The sequence below is a fragment of the Papilio polytes genome, unplaced genomic scaffold (assembly GCF_000836215.1).
Source record: "Papilio polytes unplaced genomic scaffold, Ppol_1.0 DF822845.1, whole genome shotgun sequence".
Classification (NCBI taxonomy): Eukaryota; Metazoa; Arthropoda; class Insecta; order Lepidoptera; family Papilionidae; genus Papilio; species Papilio polytes.
This window is the reverse complement of record NW_013526359.1, coordinates 3,823,545-3,842,976: the sequence shown is the minus strand read 5'-3', so window position 1 is coordinate 3,842,976 and position 19,432 is coordinate 3,823,545. Positions and strand designations below refer to the sequence as shown.

At 32.5% G+C, this 19,432-nt stretch overlaps 4 protein-coding genes across 5 annotated transcripts in view; 2 read left to right on the top strand and 2 right to left on the bottom strand.

The window, feature by feature from the left end:
* Nucleotide 1: 1 nt before the first annotated feature.
* On the bottom strand, nucleotides 2-6,732 carry LOC106105339 (N-alpha-acetyltransferase 15, NatA auxiliary subunit; the record flags this gene model as incomplete). Its single annotated transcript, XM_013285630.1, has 10 exons — nucleotides 6,548-6,732; nucleotides 6,189-6,273; nucleotides 5,842-6,104; nucleotides 4,181-4,488; nucleotides 3,572-3,706; nucleotides 3,094-3,234; nucleotides 2,350-2,614; nucleotides 1,413-1,569; nucleotides 609-733; nucleotides 2-19 (listed from the first exon to the last, which is right to left on the bottom strand). Coding segments are annotated over exons 1-10 (1,554 nt in total), but the record flags the coding sequence as incomplete, so codon positions are not given.
* A 249-nt stretch (nucleotides 6,733-6,981) lies between these two features.
* Nucleotides 6,982-8,011, top strand: LOC106105365. The gene has a single exon (XM_013285655.1). The coding sequence runs from the start codon at nucleotides 7,094-7,096 to the stop codon at nucleotides 7,775-7,777; it is 684 nt and encodes a 227-aa protein (XP_013141109.1). The 5' UTR covers nucleotides 6,982-7,093; the 3' UTR covers nucleotides 7,778-8,011.
* A 2,729-nt stretch (nucleotides 8,012-10,740) lies between these two features.
* Nucleotides 10,741-14,728, bottom strand: LOC106105566. 2 transcript variants are annotated; one of them, XM_013285962.1, is made up of 4 exons: nucleotides 14,536-14,728; nucleotides 14,274-14,450; nucleotides 13,724-14,068; nucleotides 10,741-13,540 (listed from the first exon to the last, which is right to left on the bottom strand). In XM_013285962.1, exons 3-4 carry the CDS (start codon nucleotides 14,059-14,061, stop codon nucleotides 12,892-12,894), a joined length of 987 nt encoding a protein of 328 aa, XP_013141416.1. In that variant the 5' UTR covers nucleotides 14,062-14,068; nucleotides 14,274-14,450; nucleotides 14,536-14,728; the 3' UTR covers nucleotides 10,741-12,891. The 2 variants fall into 2 exon arrangements, with proteins under 2 accessions (XP_013141416.1, XP_013141417.1); XM_013285963.1 differs by having other exon boundaries at nucleotides 14,274-14,447.
* A 385-nt stretch (nucleotides 14,729-15,113) lies between these two features.
* LOC106105338 (nuclear transcription factor Y subunit alpha) overlaps nucleotides 15,114-19,432 on the top strand; it is a 5,905-nt gene continuing 1,586 nt past the window's right edge. Inside the window, exons 1-5 of the mRNA XM_013285629.1 lie at nucleotides 15,114-15,266; nucleotides 16,867-17,040; nucleotides 18,465-18,528; nucleotides 18,617-18,739; nucleotides 19,108-19,214. Coding sequence (XP_013141083.1) covers nucleotides 16,876-17,040; nucleotides 18,465-18,528; nucleotides 18,617-18,739; nucleotides 19,108-19,214 — 459 coding nt within the window. The 5' untranslated portion in view covers nucleotides 15,114-15,266; nucleotides 16,867-16,875. The remainder of the gene's footprint in view (nucleotides 15,267-16,866; nucleotides 17,041-18,464; nucleotides 18,529-18,616; nucleotides 18,740-19,107; nucleotides 19,215-19,432) is intronic.

Genomic DNA, 19,432 nt, shown 5'->3' with positions numbered 1-19,432 from the left:
CCATTATCTCGGAGAAGTGCTGCAACATTTCAATATCACATTCTACAATCCAAATACAAATAAATACTAGTATTTTATACACATATAGATCACAAAATAATAAAACCGTTGAATAATGTCTATTATAACTTTGAAATATTTTTTCTAAAACATCAGTAACTAGCTTTCGTCCGAAACTTCGTCCGCGTGGAATTTTAAAAATCAAACAAAAGTAGCCTATGTGTTTTTCCACACTATCCTCTACATCTATGCCAAATTTCATAAAGATCCGTTCAGGAGTTTAGGCTACAAACTCTAACAAACATCCATCCATCGATCCACCTAACCCTTTTAATATTAGTATAAAGTTGATTATAAGAACAAAAGGTTTATATTACAAAAATGCGAAAATTTAGATCGATGGATGTTTGTCAGAGTTTGTAGCCTAAACTACTGAACGGATCTCGATGAAATTTTACACAGATGTAGAGGTTATTCTGGAAGGACACATAGGCTTTTCTTTTTGTATTTTTTAATTCCATTTTAACGGAATCGCGGGCGAAAGCTAGCATAACATAAAAAGTCAAGCAAAACTGATATTTATTTATTCATTTAAATGTGTGACTTACTCTGTCGACCTCGTGCGCCTTCTTGAGTGCCTCCCCCCACTGCTGCAGGCGCTGGTAGGCGGCCGCCGCCTCCGTCTGGAACCACATGCACTGCATCTCGTTCAGGTTCTCCGTCGCCGGCACGCCTGCACAATACAACATAACTATACCAACAAGACAATTACATCACAAACATCACAAAATGTTAAAAGGCGATTGAAGCGTCCCCTATGCTAGGTATTTTGTCCTTTATACTAATATAAATAAGCGTAAACTAATTTGTGGCGTAGCATGTCAACAATCACAGAAAATTTTTGAATAATTCTTTCTTTAATAAAAATCTCTACACTTGCAACACGCTTTAGGCTATATATTTTCACGATATTAAATTGAGGGGATAAATAAATTGGTAAAAATCTATTCCGTGGAAAAAGGACCATAAACTACAAGCTGCCAACATTGAGGAAGCAGAAGTAATTGTTATCCAATATCGAAGGCCTTTGTTGTCATCAGTGCATTTGAATTTCGACATTTGCAATTGTGAATAGGACAAAAAAAAAACAAAAAAAAATATAATTTCATGTGGATGACACCAATAACAGCTATTATAACAAGAGCTCAAGCCTCTCGTGGAACCTGATTTCATCCTTTGATAGATTAAGGGCCTATCCCACCACTGGCTGATAGAGGCTCAGATAGCTTAAAAATGACGTCACAATCAGATAAGGGAACAAAATCCGATATTTCCATCACACATTTTACTCGTTGGATTGTTAGACAATATACCATTTGGTGGGACAGGCCCTAAGTTACACTGGTACATACCTTCCCTGGTGAACTTGGCGCACATATCCTCAGCTCGCTTGAGATGTCCCGCACGCAGCATATACCGAGCACACTTGCTGTTCACGTAGCGGTCCGCTGTGTCCATCGCCTGGGCTTCCTCCAGCCACTTGTAAGCCAGCACTGGATCACCGGCATGCTGCAAAATAACAACATATAATATTAATATTTACTAATATTATAAATGCGAAAGTTTGGATAGATGGACGTTTGAAGTTTGTAGCTTAAACGGCTTTACAGATCTTGATGAATGGTCTTACAAATTTTTTTTTATCGCGCGGACGTAGTCACGGGCTACAGTTATTATTACTATAATAGTCTGAAAGAACACATAGATAACTAAACTTTTATTTTAATACCGAGCAGAGAAACTCATAGATTCACATTTTATCTTATGCAACTAAGAGATTATTAGATTCTAAATACAAACATATAAAACTAAAGAAACGCAAAGCAGTATTGTCAAAACATATGGAAGGTGCATTAGGTAATTTCCATTTGTGAGATTAACATGTAATTTTTATTAAAAGTTTTATAACTATGTAGTCTACCAAAATCTATAATAATATTATAAAGTGGAAACATTTGTATTTTTGTACATATTAAAATAACTCAAAAAGTACTGGGCCGTTTTTGAAAATTCTTTCACGACGACGAAACGCGCAATAGCTCCCACTTCACGCCTGTCCTCTGTGTGGTCGTTCGAAATTTCGAAAATTACAAGTTGTCTGATCAATCCAACGTCCAAAATATATGATGGAAATATCGGATTTTATTCCTTTATCTGACAGTGACTTGTCAGTCATTTTTAGGCTATCTGAGTCTCTATCTGCCCGTGGTAGGACAGGCCCTTAATTTCACTAAGCGACCCATTCGCGAATATGTTAAAGCGGGCGCTACCGCTGTCAAATTTGCTTACCTTGTATATTTTCCCTTTAATAATAAATAATTCTATGAGCGTTGGCGTATGTTCTATCGCCGCATCTATATACTGCAGTGCTCTGTCCGTGTCCATCTTGTGGTCGAAGTGCTGCGCCGCGTAGTAATATGACCACAATAACGCACTCGCCGGAGACTTTTCATTATCTTCGGGTGAGAAACGTTCACATTTCTTTAAATTATCTATATATTGTAATATTAACTTTTCTATCGTTTCCGCTTTGCTTTTATCTTCGTATAAAGTTCTGGAATGAGATAGAGTGTATAGTAAATTTTGATTAACACTGGTTTGTCCACTATTTTGTAAAAGTGTGAATTTCAAGTCATTTTTTAATGGCTATGTAAAGAAAAATGCTAAAAAAAAAACCATACAGACGAATTGAGTACCTCCTTCTTTTGGAAGAATATTGAATATTATCACTATCTTAATATTACTACAAATGTTTATTTTTAAATATTTTGACAACTTTTAATGTTACTTCTCCATCTAATTACTTGTACTAATATTATAAATGTAAACATTTAGATCGATGGATAGATGTTTGTTAGAACTTTTTGGCTAAACGGCTAAATTGATCTAGATTAAATTTAATACGTAGGCAAAAGTAAGTACTTTTGTTTTTTTTTTATTTACATTTCAGTTGTTTATTTATTAATGTTGAGTCGCATTTCATATGTAATTCCCTGCTTAATGTCAATTGGTACATTTATACATTTTACTCACCTTAAGTCTATGAAAAGAGGAGGTACACCTTTGTGCAAACCTCGTCTTAAATATTGATCTACAAGATTCTCAAACACAGAAATATCATGAGCTTCATTCAGCTGCAACCTTCGAGGTGCTATTGCTTTTGGATACTCTTTTCTGAAACATTTTAAATAATTTATTTAGTAAAAGGAAACATGAACACTTTAAAAAACATACAATTTTATATAATTAAAAAAACATTATTAAATAAGAATAAACTCGACTTTTACATCTAAGGTCACTTAATTTTGGTTACTGTATTTAAAAATGTTTAATTTACTAAGTTTAAAGAAAGATTTATTACATATATCGTTACATGTATCACTTTTTCATTTATCTTTGGTTGAATATAACTGCTATAATGTACAAATACCGCTATTTAATAGAGAAATAGCCATTTTTGCCCACACCACATATTTTTTTATAAAATCAACATATGAAAACTTTAACTTACTTATATACATCAAAGAAGGCCACAATATCTTCAGCTTTACTAAGCTGTTTAGCTTCAATTAGCTTCTGATAATACATTACATTCTCTGGATTTCTTTTTAATAAATCTTCATATACTGCCTCCGCTTCCATAAACCTGAAAAACATTAAAAATGTAAAATTAATAACTTTATGATAAATACAATAAAATTATTTGAAGCTAGCCATCGATAACAACTCCATACAAGCAGAAAATCTTTAATTAGTAGTCTATGTGTTCTTCTAGACCAGGGGTAGCGAACCACTGGCATATGTGCCATAAATGGCACGACATAATTTTTTGGCTCTTCGATAATCATAAAAACACTACGAAAAAGTTATGACGTAGGTGTACCATAGAATAGACGTAATAATCAGTCAAAATCATTCGATAGCACTTCCAAGGCTGCATTAAAAATTTGTTCTAATAAAATGGCACTTTGACACATCTATGTTCGCCATCACTGTTCTGGACTATGTTCTACATATGTGACAAATTTCAACAAGATCCATAAGTCCTTCTGAAGTTACATAGTCAAACATCCATCCATCTAAACATACAGATTTGTAATATAATTAAGATTTAACTAACCTCCTTAGTTTCAAATAATATTCACCAGTTGTTTCTTTAATAGATAATTTGTCAAGAATTTGACTTTGGAATTTATGTAAATGTTGTAATGCCCTTTCATACTGTCCCGATTCAGCCAGCACCATATTTTGATATAATAATAATTCCGAGTGTTCATAATCATATGGTCCCTTCATCTGATTAGTGCGGAAGGCATCTAGAATGCTATTCGCCATCTCGTAATCACCCAGGAGATGGTAACTCATAGCGAAACCAATCCATGATGCTCTCTGTGTGGGTCTCAACATAAATAACTGGTACCTTGTGTCCTGAAAAACATTAGAATGTAACAATTAGAAATTTTATCAAAAGAGATTAGTGAGAACGTAAAGAAAAGCTTTAACAATACAGAATGACCTATAGTTTTTTTGATAAAAAAAAGCTAAAGAATCAAATTAGCTCTATCTTTATTTGGTATTTGGGGCATTCCACCAGAAAACCTACATTATTCTGATTTATGTTTGTTTACTGATATTTCTTGTATCCAACTAAGCTTTAGGTTTGTGCTAGGAATGGTTTATTATAGTTGAGTGGTGAGAATCAAACCATCAGTCATGTGGATGAAAATCCATACCCTTAACAAATTTATTAGTAATTAAATTACATGGTAAAAGGAATCATAATTGAACATTAAGTAATTAATAAATAAAAATCATACAAATGTTATTCTAAAACTGTAGATTATGTAAAAATTGTCAACATTATATTGTTAACAGTTATGTTATGACAAAAACATTTTAAGACAATGGATATCACATTCACGTAAAAGAGATTTGTTTCACATCTCATTGCAATACAGACATCAATCTCTTTAATAATAACTTAATTGTTCACAATGTATGTGCGGTGCTGGCCATGTATATTTTACAAGTATATTTCAATTAAGAAGAAAATAAATAATACACAAGATACAATTACTCCTAAGTGTACCACCTGTATTGTAAGGCAACAACAGGGTTATGTGTAACTCTAAAACCCGCTATATGACCATCCCCAAGTGCTATTGTGATTCTAATACTCCTGTAACACTATGGACAAGTGCATTTTTCAATACTGTATATGGTAATTTTTAAAAGAAATACACAAATGTCTAAATATACATGCATAACAAGATTCAATTTGTTGAATATTCAAAATCTAATTAGCCTTTTAAATCCAATAAGAAAATCAATATTACTACTAGAAATAATTGAAGTATGATACATGGATTTATCTAAGTTGACCAGATTATGCAATAGTAACCACATACTACTCAAACCACAATTACAACACGAGTTTGCTCTGTAAAATTTAAATGAAGATACATTATTAAATATCTCTGTACTACACATTTACATGTTTTCCGTTTGTATTATTAATTCTACAGGACAAACATATCAATAAATCAGATAAACAAAGAATTTAATAATTCTTTGATGAGCACTAACAGCTATATGAGTTATACAAAACTCATTGAATACATGCATTAATACACTACTCAAAGTAGTGGCTACTTTGTAAAAGTTCTGCTTGTGTTAGGACAAGTACTGTAACCAGCCAAGCTGGCCAAAGAAGCCCACTCTATTGCTTATCTCTACATGAATAAAATGCGCGGATAATTTATAGTGAATGGTTAAAATTACCTTATATCCTTCCAAATCTCTCATTTGAATCTGAAGCAGTGAAAGATCACGAAGAATTTGTATATTTTCCTTCTCCCACTTGAGTGCATTACGATAACATTTGATAGCCTCATCGTACTTCTTGTCGGAGCGCTGTAGTAGGCCATAGACGTGCCAGCATACTGGAGACTTCAGGTCGTTTCGTAAACCACGACGAACGTAATCGTATGCTTCTTCTTTACGACCAAGGCAATTCAACGTCAATCCTTTCATTGCCAACGTTTCTATAAACAACAAATAGAATTAAACTGGAATCACTGAACCGCTAAAGTAATTTTATCACTTTGTTATTGAAACTTTTCACTCACCTCCATGCTCCGCAAATTTTGGATTCGACAATATTTGCTTCGCGAATTTCAACCCATTTTTATATTGTTTATGTTCATAGCATCTCTGTAAAATAACATTTGGATTATACAAATTGTTAACCTATATTTATTATTAGATGCACTCAAATAGTGCAAGGCCGACTAAACTTTTTGCTACATTTATTAGATAAATAACAATGTTAGGTAAACAGTAGTAAGCTATGATAAATAGATGAAGAATACGAATAATTGTAGTACTTTTTGAACTTTACTTATGATGGAAATATTTTTTATTTAGAATTAAAAGCCAAGAATGACAAGCTACTCGAACAAAATTTTGTGTTTACAACAAGACTTACCAAAATTCGTTTAAATAGAGCATTTTCTTTTGGTGGCAAAGGGTTACTGGGAGGCATTTTGTACTGCAGATATAAAGTATCTGTTTATTATTCCACCGATAAATTGAAATATTGCTAAAAACCTCGTGGCTATAAACCAAAGAAGTCGATGAAGAATTTTGCCTATGGTACACAGACAGGTCACGTGACCAATTAAGTTTCTTGCCAGCATGATCCTTAAACATCTTAGAAAAAATGAAATTAGAAAAGTACAAGCAATTTAAATTATTGATAAATAATTACTTCATTGTAATTCACTGATCTATAAAAAAATATCCATATAAGAAGTAGAGAATGTATATTTTTCGCGTTTAATCACTGTAAACAATTTCAAACAAGTTTGTTTACATTGTGACGTTGATTGAAGGCTAGAAACTGTCAACACTGATACGAAACGTCAAAGTTTAATTTTGTAAGACGAGTTTGTCTCCTTTTGTGTGCTAAAAATATTTTTTTCTTTTAACGTACATTTAAATCGTACGTGTTAAGTTTGTTGTTTGTTTTAATATGGGAATAGAAAACATGCGTCGCTGGCCTATGTACATCGTGTTTGCGGTGTGCATTTTACTCACCCTTTCACTTTTCAATAGCTGGAGCTTGGAGACCGAATTACAAAACAGAGTAGGTGAAATAAGTTCACAATTACAGGAATGTTCAAAAGCTCAAACGTCATGTATGGAAGAGTCGTTAATCCTGCTAGAACAACGAGATGGCTACAATACAAAGATGAATGCGTTGCAACAAGACAAAATAAAACTCAACAGTCAACTATCGGAGTACAACAGTAAAGTATTAAAAGCCGAAACTCAGGCAAATCGTACACTAGTTGATCTTGATTTTTGTAAGACTGAGCTACAAAGTTTGAAGAATCTCCAAGTCAGTAAGTCTGCAACATTAGAAACATTGCGATTGGAAAAAGATACACTTTCGACGCAATTAGCTGAGAGAAAAGAAAAGATAGAAGAATTGGAAAAAGAGATATTGAAATTAAAATCAGCTTTAACCACAAAAAGTGCACCTAATCCCTCGGTTCCTTCTAAGGTAACTCCAGCGGCTCAGCCTCCGAAATTAAGTCCAGCATTAAATGTTCATAATCAAATTAATGATCCTGCTTTGGAGAATGATGCTAAGGAAGAAATTGAGGATCCAAATGTATTAAATGATGGCAATGATTTTGATCAACAAGTCTAGCCAAGGCAAGTATAGTCATCCCTCAGTATGGTGTGATACTAAAGTATTTACTCTATAGATGTTAAAAGATTCAGGTGAACTGGAAATTAAGCTTGACTTTGATCTTTAAATTAAGAGTTCACTTGTTTAATTCTATAATCATATTATCAAATAGGCATTTTGTTACAATTACCAAGCATTATTAAATTTTTTAGTGTCAGTCCTACCAAATTGTTAAATTGTCTGACAATAATCCAATGTGTAAAATATGTTATGGATATATTGGATTTTACCTTATCTGACAGTGACATCATGTTTTTATCTAAGGATCTATCAGCCAGTGGTGGGACAGGCTCTTAATTTACAAAGATGAAGTACAATTGATAAAAATTTGTAGAATTACCCTGAGGTGCTGTATTTTGTTACATTTTAAAGGTTTAGAATTTATTCTTACCTAAAGTTGCATAATACAGATTGCTTATGTAATGCGATGAGAATTTCCACAAATGTGGGAAAAATTTTGTTTACAAAACTTTAGGTCTTGAATTAGAATAAACTGTGCCACATATCAATAGAAAAGTAGCTTAGAAATGTTTTTTGTTTCTCTGCCTATTATATGACTCCTTTTTATAGGTAATGGAATATTTTTAACTTTACTAAACTATTTAAACTAACTTTTCATACTTAATTAATACAGTTATAATAATTATTTTTATGAAATGTTTGACTAAGAGGCTCATGACATTCTTTTTTAATCTGATTATGAAAATAATTAGGCTTCCATTTATTAAATCTTTCAAAGCTTTAAAACTATGAATTTTGCATCTAATCTTTTTAATGGTTTTATGAATGTTAAATTTTAAAAATTCTCAACTGTTTTATACCAATCACTAAGTTGGCTAATTTTTTTTAAGTATGTTTTTTTTATTTTTGTAAGTTCCTTCAATCATCACAAAATTATTATACAAATATGTGCAAAGCAATTTTGTCTGGATTGCTGGCCACTTATTTGTAATTGTATGTATACAATTTGAATAACATTTTTATAACTATAATTAGGTATATATATGTAATATTAAGATGTAGCCATTGTGGTGCCACAAATATTAACTGTGCATAGAAGGTTTACTGATGAGTCCACCAAATAGTGACCATGTCCAGCACTATCCTGCCCTAGTCTCCTCTGTACCGACAGATAACAAGTGATGTAATTCAGCAAAACTTCTGTGCATTAGTAATATTTAGATCTGACAATTATTTGCTTCTTTGCTCAATACGCATTTAGAAAATTATATTTTCATAGCATACAATACTCAAATATTGGCCTTTTATTGAGAAAAAAGTTTTATTGTTTATTCTCTAGAAAGTAAAAGATGCTAATGTAGTGACTTCAAATTATATACTTCAATATCTATTATTAAAAGTGGTAGAGCTCGTTTTAACATCTTCGCACGAATGGGTCGGCTCGCCCGGTGTAATACCACGACCACACAGAAAACAGGCTTGAAGTGGAAGCAATACCGTGTTTTCTCTGATAAGTGTGGTGCTGAGGCCCAATTTTAGTCCCTTTCCCTATCCATCCTTTGCTTAAGAGGAAAGAATGGAAAGGAAAAGTTGATTTCATGGTGGAAGAGACGCATGGAAAGGGGAAATGCCTTCTTCATGTGCGTCTCCTCCTCCGTCAGTTAAGGGTAGGCAACGCATTTGCAATTGCGGATGTTTATTGGCAGCGGTCGCTTTCCATTTCGGTGGATTCAGGTGGCCGCTTGCTCGTTTGCCACCTTATATTATAAAAAAAAATATGCTATGCTGTATTTTTGATTTGTTCCATCTTGTTACTATATTATTATGGTATGATGTTTTTATGTCTCTATCAGTATTGTTAAAAAAAATAATTAAAAACGATGATTGTTCAGGGGTTCAGCACTTAACTGGTAATCTGCAGTTCCTGGGTTAAAATCCCGCCGTGTACTAATTTCACATGTAATTACTTTTACCTCTGTTTTTATGGTGAAGGAAACTATTGCAACTAGTAAATATCTGCAAAGAGATTCAAAGATATGTGTGAAGTCAAGCAACCTGCACTGGGCCAGAATATATATGCTATATATTCTACCACGCTGACTACATAGAATATATAGTCTAGTCACCCCTAAATTTGAATTCTAGGGCCTTCTTAATGGTTAATGGGGCATATAGTGAGGTGATGATTTTTTTTTAATTCTGATAAGTGAAAGGGGGTAGATACAAGAAATTTTCTAAAGGAGACATCCTTTGCTTATATTAGGAGATAGATTATGGCATATAAATTGCAACTATTGTACAAAAATATATGTCCCTTTTTATCTTACTCATTGTAATAATCCTTTACTTTTGTCTGTTATACATTTTTTTCTGCCTTAAGATGTTGTTAAAAGCATAATATGTATTACATAGTTTCTTAGTATGTATATTTTTATAAATGCCAATTTGTGTATTGAGTATGGAACAAATAAAGTAATGTAAAGAATAATTTAGTTTTTTTATCATGAAATATAATTTTATACTTGAATACGGAAATACTTTTTGACCTACATTGTCATTATCGCTTGTTGTAAATGTCCTTACTGGTGTTAAAAATAAAATTAGAACAATGGTAATCAGAAATCAATATACTAAAAGATAATTTTCATATAGCTGTGGAAAACAATTCTAGTCAAACTAGGCGTATCCCGTTGGGCAGATTAATTCTATGGATTCTAACGACCTAATGGAAAAAAATGCCATTGGACCGATCGGCCCAACGAAAAACATCTGTCTAATAAAATTGGCGCAATTGTCTCATTTAAAACGCTCAACGGATGTCAATGAAATTTGGCATAGATGTAGAGAATAGTCTGAAAGAACACGTAGGCACCTTTTTGTTTTTACACGAGGACGGAGTCGCGGACGAAATCTAGTTAATCATAAAATCAGGGTAATATTAAAAATGTCTATAAAGACAATAATGTCTAAAAATATTTATTCAGCTTAATCATCTCTAGCATATTCGAACAAAAAACCACTTCAACTCCATTACTTCATAAGTAATATCCATAACATAATAAACTTAAAATACTTAACTTAAGCTCATTCGCACTTGCGCATTTTTATCGCACTTATACGAAACTTCTGAAATACTAGCGCTAAAATGTAGCGTTGCTATAAAAAAGCATCGCGTTTTAAAAGCGCTGCCATACGCAAATTCATGGTAATTTTCAGAAGGCAGTGCTTTATTCTATTTCAATTTTTTTTTATCGCGCGTTATAAAAGCGCCAGTGCGAATAGTGGCTTATAATCTTAAACAAATTTAATTACATTTCAGTAATCGAGAAATCAAAGTCTTACAGTTTCTAAATAAAAATTATTACACAATCAATGTGTAAACAAACCTTGAGACATTAAAAAAATCAAAATCACCTTTGTTGTAAAAGTAACTTGAAATGTTAGCAGAAAAGTGAATATTTAAATATGTTCAACGTCACAATGCTCGATAGTAGACCAGCTAATAAGTTACCGAGTGTCGGAATATAAAAATACAACCTAACACTCTCAATGCCACTAAAATATTTACGTAACTAATGTCCGCGAATATGTGGCATTGAAAGTGTTAAAAGGTGATCTATACATTATACTATTCCAATCTACAATACACATCTAAAATTAGCTTAGGATAAAAGTAAAGAAATCATGCATCGGTGGTTTGGTATTTTTCCTGAGATTGATATGTTACATTTTCGATACTTTAAGATGTGTTTGTTTTTTGTGACAATGTAAATAAAAGGACATGAGAAATAACATTTTAAACACTATTAATATGGGAATGTATAAATATAAATACAAAAATAGTTAAACAAAATAATAAAATGGGACATCATACCTTTATGTAGTTGTAAATAGTTTGTATAAATTAATATTGTTAACCACAACTTGATCATACTGCCAAATACTGAAACTAATCTTAAGCACTTCACTTTCTCACTTACGATTTGACATACATCAAAGTTTTAGCAGAATTTGGAGTTTAAGTGTGGCCTTATCAAGACAACGTCACAAAGAATTCAGTTTCAGTATTTGGCAGTTAAATAAACTAGTAATTGCTGACCCACGCATATTATTTTTAAATAAACTTATTTTAAACAATAGTATCAGAAATGTTCCATTTCATAAATGTTATTTCATTGCCTAAAAATTACAAGAATTGTATAAATTTTTAGCTATGACCATGACAATGTCCCTTACTGTAAAATGTTCAACTTAATTTGTTCATAAACCTATCAACATGCATTTAAACTGACATTGTTTTTTTTTTTCTTTCAAAAAATGCAGGAAGTCAATATATTTTGAACAAGCATTTACAGTGGCAACACTTACATAAACATATATAGTTTAACTATAAATTTCATAAGACCTAAAAGGTATTTCGTCATAACAATAAAATCTACAAATATATCAAAAATACAATCTAATTTTATACTTATTAAAGTAGGTATCACATAGTAACACTTAATTTTCTGGAAAATGGAAACAACCTTTATCAAATTAATAAACATTGGTACCACAGACAATGTCTATGGATAGTACTGTCATATAAATCCATAGACAAGTAATTTTCACTGGATTTATTTTAACTTTGGACGCAATAATTTTAACTTATATTATTTGGTCCACTGGGTCCTTTATCTATTGTTATCAATATATCGTAAATGCTTCGTGTAAAACATGTTTTAAATTGTCCTATAAAAATATTTAAATCAAATTACATATATTTCATGATAAGTACTGAAATATTTTAACATTTGTATAATTAACTAAACATGAGGCAATGTGTATATGAAAATCATCTAGAATAGTTGGGTTGTTAGAATTATTAAATCTATGGCTACAACTGACCATATAGGTAAAGAATTTTCATTTGCCCAATTGATCAGTTGTCTGATCGAAAAACATAGAATGTAGTACAGTTTATATCAGAAAAAATATGGAAACTTTGAAGTATTACATTGGCCTTTACATATCTTTGCTGTGTAAATTACTGTCCATTTCTAGAAGTTACAAAAATAGGGATAATTAAATCCTCAATAAAATAGAACATTTACTAAACATTTAACCATAATTCATAAATCTATCTTTTTTAATTCTTCCTCCTTAGCAATTTCCTCAAACGCAGACAAGAGATTACGTCTGCATTTAGTTTCATCATTATACCGAATATTCCAAATTATATACTCACCTACATTTAAAGGATCTTCGGAATATGATATTTGAACTTTACATTTTCGTTCCCATTTTACAGAATCAATGCTATGATTTCTTGTCCTATTAAACTCTATATAACCATCACATTCTACCGCTAGCCTCGGCAATTGGGCATTCAATGTATCATGTGATCTATCTGAATCTGTACCACTTGTAGAAGGAAGGCAATCACCTTGCCCTACTTCTAAATTTGGAGGTGTTACCATACAACATTTCCGTTTCACCACTCGCTTAATAAATGCAAAATCACCCTTATTACTTAAACATTCTTGCGAATCCTTTTCTGTACTTAATTTAACATTTAATTGACCTTCGTTATTTAATTGTATATTTTTCTTTTGTCGTTTCCTTTCAGTGGGTTTAACATCACTGTCTGGTCCACAGTTTTCAGCCCATTCCGGACTATTAGAGTTGGAGGGTAATAAGCGCTTTTTACCTCTCTCTGGTCCCGACTTACAAATTTCTGGGGAGTTTTCTAATGGAGTTGCTAAAACTGTTTCATTCCTTCTGAAATGGGTTATATATTTTTCTCAAAAAGTAATAATTGAAATTAAGGGATATAAATTGGAGTAAATCCTAATTTCATAAAACTTTTTAAGGTAGATATTAAAAAAAACTATAAAAACAATATTAACAGAATTTATTAAGAATAAAAAAGGATAAGGTAAGATGAATATGTATTATACAAACCTCAATATTGGTTCATGTCTCCGTGGTATATGATCTATACAATCAACACTTCGGAAATCATGTCTCGAGCATTGCATATCATATCGAAGGAATGCGGTAACTTTTTTTCTACTTTTTATTGTCCGACCAAACCATTCCAATGTTGCATCATCAGATAAATACAACACTAGGTTCTGCCGATCGTCATCTATCATTTGTTTGTACCATGCTACAAATGTTCTTGCATTTTGTCTTTTAGAATGTTTAGAGTTTGTGTTATTGTTATCCTCTTTTATTATTTTTGTGGATAATCGCCTGGTTTTACTTTGATTTTGTGGAGTTGTCTGTGACTGCGACATATTTAGTCTGTAAAGAATGACACAGTGTTATATTTTTGAATATGAAAACTGAAACAAACTTGTCATGGATATATTATTTGGATCAAGTTCTTAATTAGGGAGTATTAAATTAAATATCTATTGATATACCAGTAACATAAAAACCAGATGGCAGGTTAGATCAACAAGGTAATGTTATTAACAAAGTAAGGTAGTACAAGTATGGTAAGTACCTCTCCTCGACAGTATCTCCGCGACTTTTATAGAACTATTAGCTTGGTTGGCCAATTCTAAACGAAGAGCTTTCAAACGAATCTTACTTTCTTCAATATACGTTGTTATTGATAGGTTTAGTTCCAATAACTCCTTTTGATGTGCACTTAAGTTTTTTGTATTTTCTGCAATGTCTTCTGAAATAAAAACAAGCAACTTTACTGTCAAAATACTAAACAAACGAAAGGAAGATAAACTTCTAATTTTAAAAAAATAACCTACTCAAACAATTCGCAGCTAACAATGCCAAGTGCTGCCGTGGTAAATCGGTAGATATTGATGAATTCATCTTATGTTAGCGTTAACGGTATTGATGTTTGCTTAATACATTGATAGGTGAAGAGAAAATATCATCAAATCAATATTCACAATGTATAAAACACAAAAATAAAATTTCGCGTCCTTTATGTTTTTAAAACCATAGATTGAAGTATGTTTTATTGACAACAGATTCAAAAACTATACAGTTTCCAAATGTTAACTTTTTGCTAAAATTAAATTAGGTCTTTTAATTCTAATTTAATTAAATCTATCATAAGTGTTATTTATGATAACGTTTTTATTATTTTGTGTAAATTATGGATAAAATAAAAGAAAACTGGTGAAAATTAAAAGTTTTCAACGCCTTTTCCAATCAGATTTTATAATGTTTTGAAAAGCAAGCAATATAAAATATTTGTTAGAAACAAGACCGACAAGGGAAAACGCGACTTTTGCTTCTTTTTAATATTTAACACCAATATAATTTTTAAAAGAAAAAAAAGTATGGTATCATTTCGAAACCATAGAGAATGTTTTAATTACGACAACGAGTATTGGATAGTAGAGCAGCCGCGCTTCTTTGGGAGTGGTAATGCGCCGAACCAATCTACAACGTTCTTGTGATCATTGACACCGGCCATTGGTCTATCCTTTGTCAACCAATCATCGAAAAACCAGTGAGGATATCCAATGTAAGTTCACAATTTTCATTGAATATTACCCGGTGATGGTTAGGCTCTTAAGCTTTCATAATTTTGGCAAAACTTTTCCAACATTTCCCTAAGTTTTTTTGCATAGCATTTATGAACATTTTGTAGTTGAAAAGCAGCCATTTTGATTGCGTTCTCTGCGTCGCGTTGGCCTCGCACGAGTGACGTAGTAACTTTTATGATAAAATTATGATTGTTTTTGGGTCTAAGTTAAGCTACTTTATAAACTACTTCTTTCTCAGAACCTGTTTTATTTTTCAAAAAATGTTATCCCCTTTATAACCTTATTTCTACATATCACCGTAGTCCACGACCCTAAAAAGACATAATTTAACATCAACTTGCATAGTAACTCAATTAGGCAGATATCTAAAGTTTTGAAAATTATTTCTAGGCTTTATTAATTGGTTATGAATAAATTAGAGTAGTAAATAATTTAGTTGCAAAAATCCTAGATCTAGTAGACAATAATGTTCATGGAGGCACTTTCTAGAAGGTTTCGGTAACTACGCACTCCTGTAGTCAGATTTACATTAAATGTTAAAATTATCTTTATTGGATTTGTAATTTGTCTTGTCTGATATTACGATACTAATTTCCAGTAAAATGGAAAAAAGAGTAGCACAAATTACGACAATTGTAAGGATTTACGGATAATGCTGTTTAAGCCATTTAACTTATTAGGAGTGGGAAGAGAGAACGAGAAAGAGAGTTATTATAATGATCGCTTCTTCCTATATTGAATTAATATCTGTATTCTTCTTAAATAATTAAATACGATTCGAATAGAATGGGATTGGTTAGAAAATGTTTAAAACTTAACACAAAAACACCTAAAAGCAATTGCACTTTCGACTCACAAGTTGCAAGATGCATTAATTTTATGTGAATAAGCAAGGCTTAGGATCTGTTTCCACAAAGCCAGCCGCGCGCGTTACGCTAATTGAAAATTAGATTTTGTGCAGTTGAAGTTTGCCCCAAAATTTGTTACATCTCCTTCCACACCAACTTAGAAATACAAATTGATTACGATAATTCATATTTTAATCGCTATGTCGATACAAATAAACTAACGAGCGGGGAAATACCGCGATATCAGAATACTGTTTGTTGCAAAGGCGGTCTATACATATTTAATATTCTTATCTGTTTTTTATTTAATTTATTTTATCTACAAAAAATACAGTAAGTACTCTCAATTTGAGTAATTTTATCGCATGAAACTAATTAATTCAAACTGTAAAACTTTTACTTTAACGGATCCAAATGGATGTTTCTAGAGATTAATTGAATAAATTCTATCAGTTTACACCTAGTTATAAGGTCGAACGCTAAGAGCAGACGAACACTTTGGACTAAACTATCGCACAACAATTGTGCGATTGTCGATTGTTTCACAGCTCTTTTAGCACTTCAGTTGAACAACTAAAAATCGAGAAGTGTGCGCACCTCCATATAAGCGCATAAAAATAAAAGAGCGACTAAACAGTTATACGATAGTTTAGTTTCAGACGTGCGTAGGCTTTAAATATTCACGCATGTTAAATGGAACGTATGGATTATTTTTATGGCCCCTTTTTAGTGTTAGAGGATGGAGCACGCTCAGATTCAGGGCTCTGAGGGTCCGCAGATGGTGACCCTCAACGGTCAGCAGATGCAGGTTCTGCAGATGAGCAACCCTCCGCACATGGTGCAGGGGCCCAACGGACAACAGATCGTCGTGCACACAATACAACCAAACGCACAGGCTATACAGGTAAAATAATAAGACAATAAAATAATTGATGATTTAGTCCCTATTTCCACTAAGCGTTAACTGCACGACTCTGGCAGCTCTTGTTTTATTGCTGAGTGCAAATAGCCATTTATTGGTATTCTTAATTTCGATCCTTTCCGCTCAGTCATATATGTATCTTAGTTTGGATGGTTTCTCAAGCAGTAGGATATTTCACTTGCGTAAATCATTTTTAATTACTACTCTGTACAAATTAACTTATAATAGACCATTTTTAATTTTATCGTAATGTTGCTATAAGGTATTAAGATTTTTTTTTCAAAATTAATTATAATTTGCATTGTTCCTACATGCATTCAGATTGGAGCCCCTCAGATCCAGGTGGTAATATCGATTTCATATGCTTTTATTATTTGCTGTTTTTTTTTTCAATAGCTTCTTATCGTTTATTTTACTATGTACAGTCGGAGAATCTTGCGGTGTTCTAAGTTTAAAGCTACAGTATTTGTCTCGCTTGCACGTTTCGTACGCATTAGTACGAAGACGCGAAACAAAATAGGACGCACTTTTTAAATGCCTTTACGAAAAATATTCCGTCAGTGTTACACTGCTATATTTTATCATTATCTCGTCTTTACTGCTGCCTAATTGGTTGTTTGTAATAAGAGGAGTTTGTCTTTGCAAGTAACACGGGCATATTTCAGTAAGAACAGCACGGTTTTCTGCTACTGTACAAAACTATAAGATAACAAAGATATTAACAAACTGGTATCCCTTTTAATTGAAGTTATAAAAAACTTTATTTATTCTCTTTGTTGTTCCTATTAATCTCTGTGAAAACAGTTATTGATATAGATTCTTTCAACAAATACCGCTTAACCCAATCCGATAATAATATCGAAGTAACAACTCGTGCCGAGGCTCCTGAGGGAGCCCTTGAGCTTAGTTACTCATAAATGAAGTTTAGGCTAAGCGCCATCCGCGCTGAGCCGCCTCAAGCCCGGTGAATTCAGTCACAAAAAAAATACCGCTTAACATTTTGTCGATATATTTGCACAATTGTAATCGTGCATGCTTTTATCAAATCATATTTTAGCTTTATCAAGATATTATTGTATCAACTCTATATCTGATTTTACTGAAGTCATAAATGTAAGGGTCAGTGCACACCTGCCAAATTTTTCCTTAACAAATTTAATGAAATTTATTATAGACTAACTGTTGTTAACGACTTCGTCCCCGTAAAATTAAAAAAATAATAATAATGGACTATGTTACTTACGGATAAATTACCTTTCTAATGGTGAAAGAATTTTTGAAATCGGCTCAGTAGTTTTGTGTTACTTCAATACATACAACAATACAAAAATCTCTTCTCTTTATATTAGTATAGATTGAAACAAAAATCTTACGGAAAATTTATAATGAGTGCATTTTATTTACAGGTAGCAACCCCTAACGGTCAGCAGATACAACAATTGCAAGTGCTGCCAATGTCCAGTTTGCAAGGTATACTTTCAGACTCCTATAACTTTCGCTCAATCGGCAACAAAGAAGTCGCAGCGGCCAATTAGCAAGGTTTACTGTGGACTTGCAGGTGCGGGTAATAATTTGCAGCCGATGCAACTTGTACAAACTGCGGACGGACAAACATTCATTTACCAGCCTACAAGCGCCCCGCAGCCTGCCATCGACCAGCACCAGATCATACACCAACCCGGTAAGTCAAACAAACTTGTTATACCGCCAGTTGTAAGTTTACTACTCCACTAGCTGTTGTTAGCGATTACGTCCGCGTGATTTAAAAAATAGTAAAAAAAACCCTGTTACTCGTTGGTAACGTAGCTTTTTTTTTGGTGAAAGAATTTTTAAAATCGGTCCAATAGTTTTTGAGTTATATACATGTAAAAGTATAAAAATACAAATCTTTCCTCTATGTACTATTAGTAGAGATAAAGATTATCATTGGAGATTTCACATATTAAGGACTTGACTATTCTAAGTACGGCAGTGTCTTATTAATACTGTTTAACATGATTGTAATGAATCAAAGTCAATAAATTGATTTACAAGTGTTTTAACTTACAGCAGTGATAAACCTGAACGGCAACCTGGTGCAGCTAGCGGGCCTGGGCGGCGCCGTGCCGCAGCAGCAGCTGCTCAACCAGTCTAATATCGTCATGGTGAGTACAATATAAACTGATAAATACTAATTTTGTTTTCTTTATTATTTTATATAATGTAAGCTTTCCCCCGTGATTCCCTTCGCGTAGAATAAAAAATATAAAAGTGGGCCTATGTGTTCTTCCAGACTATCCTCTACATCTAAGCCAAATTTCATCGCAATCCGTTCAGCCGTTTAGGCTACAAACTCATTTTCAATATTGATAATTCGTATTTTATGTCAAAAATG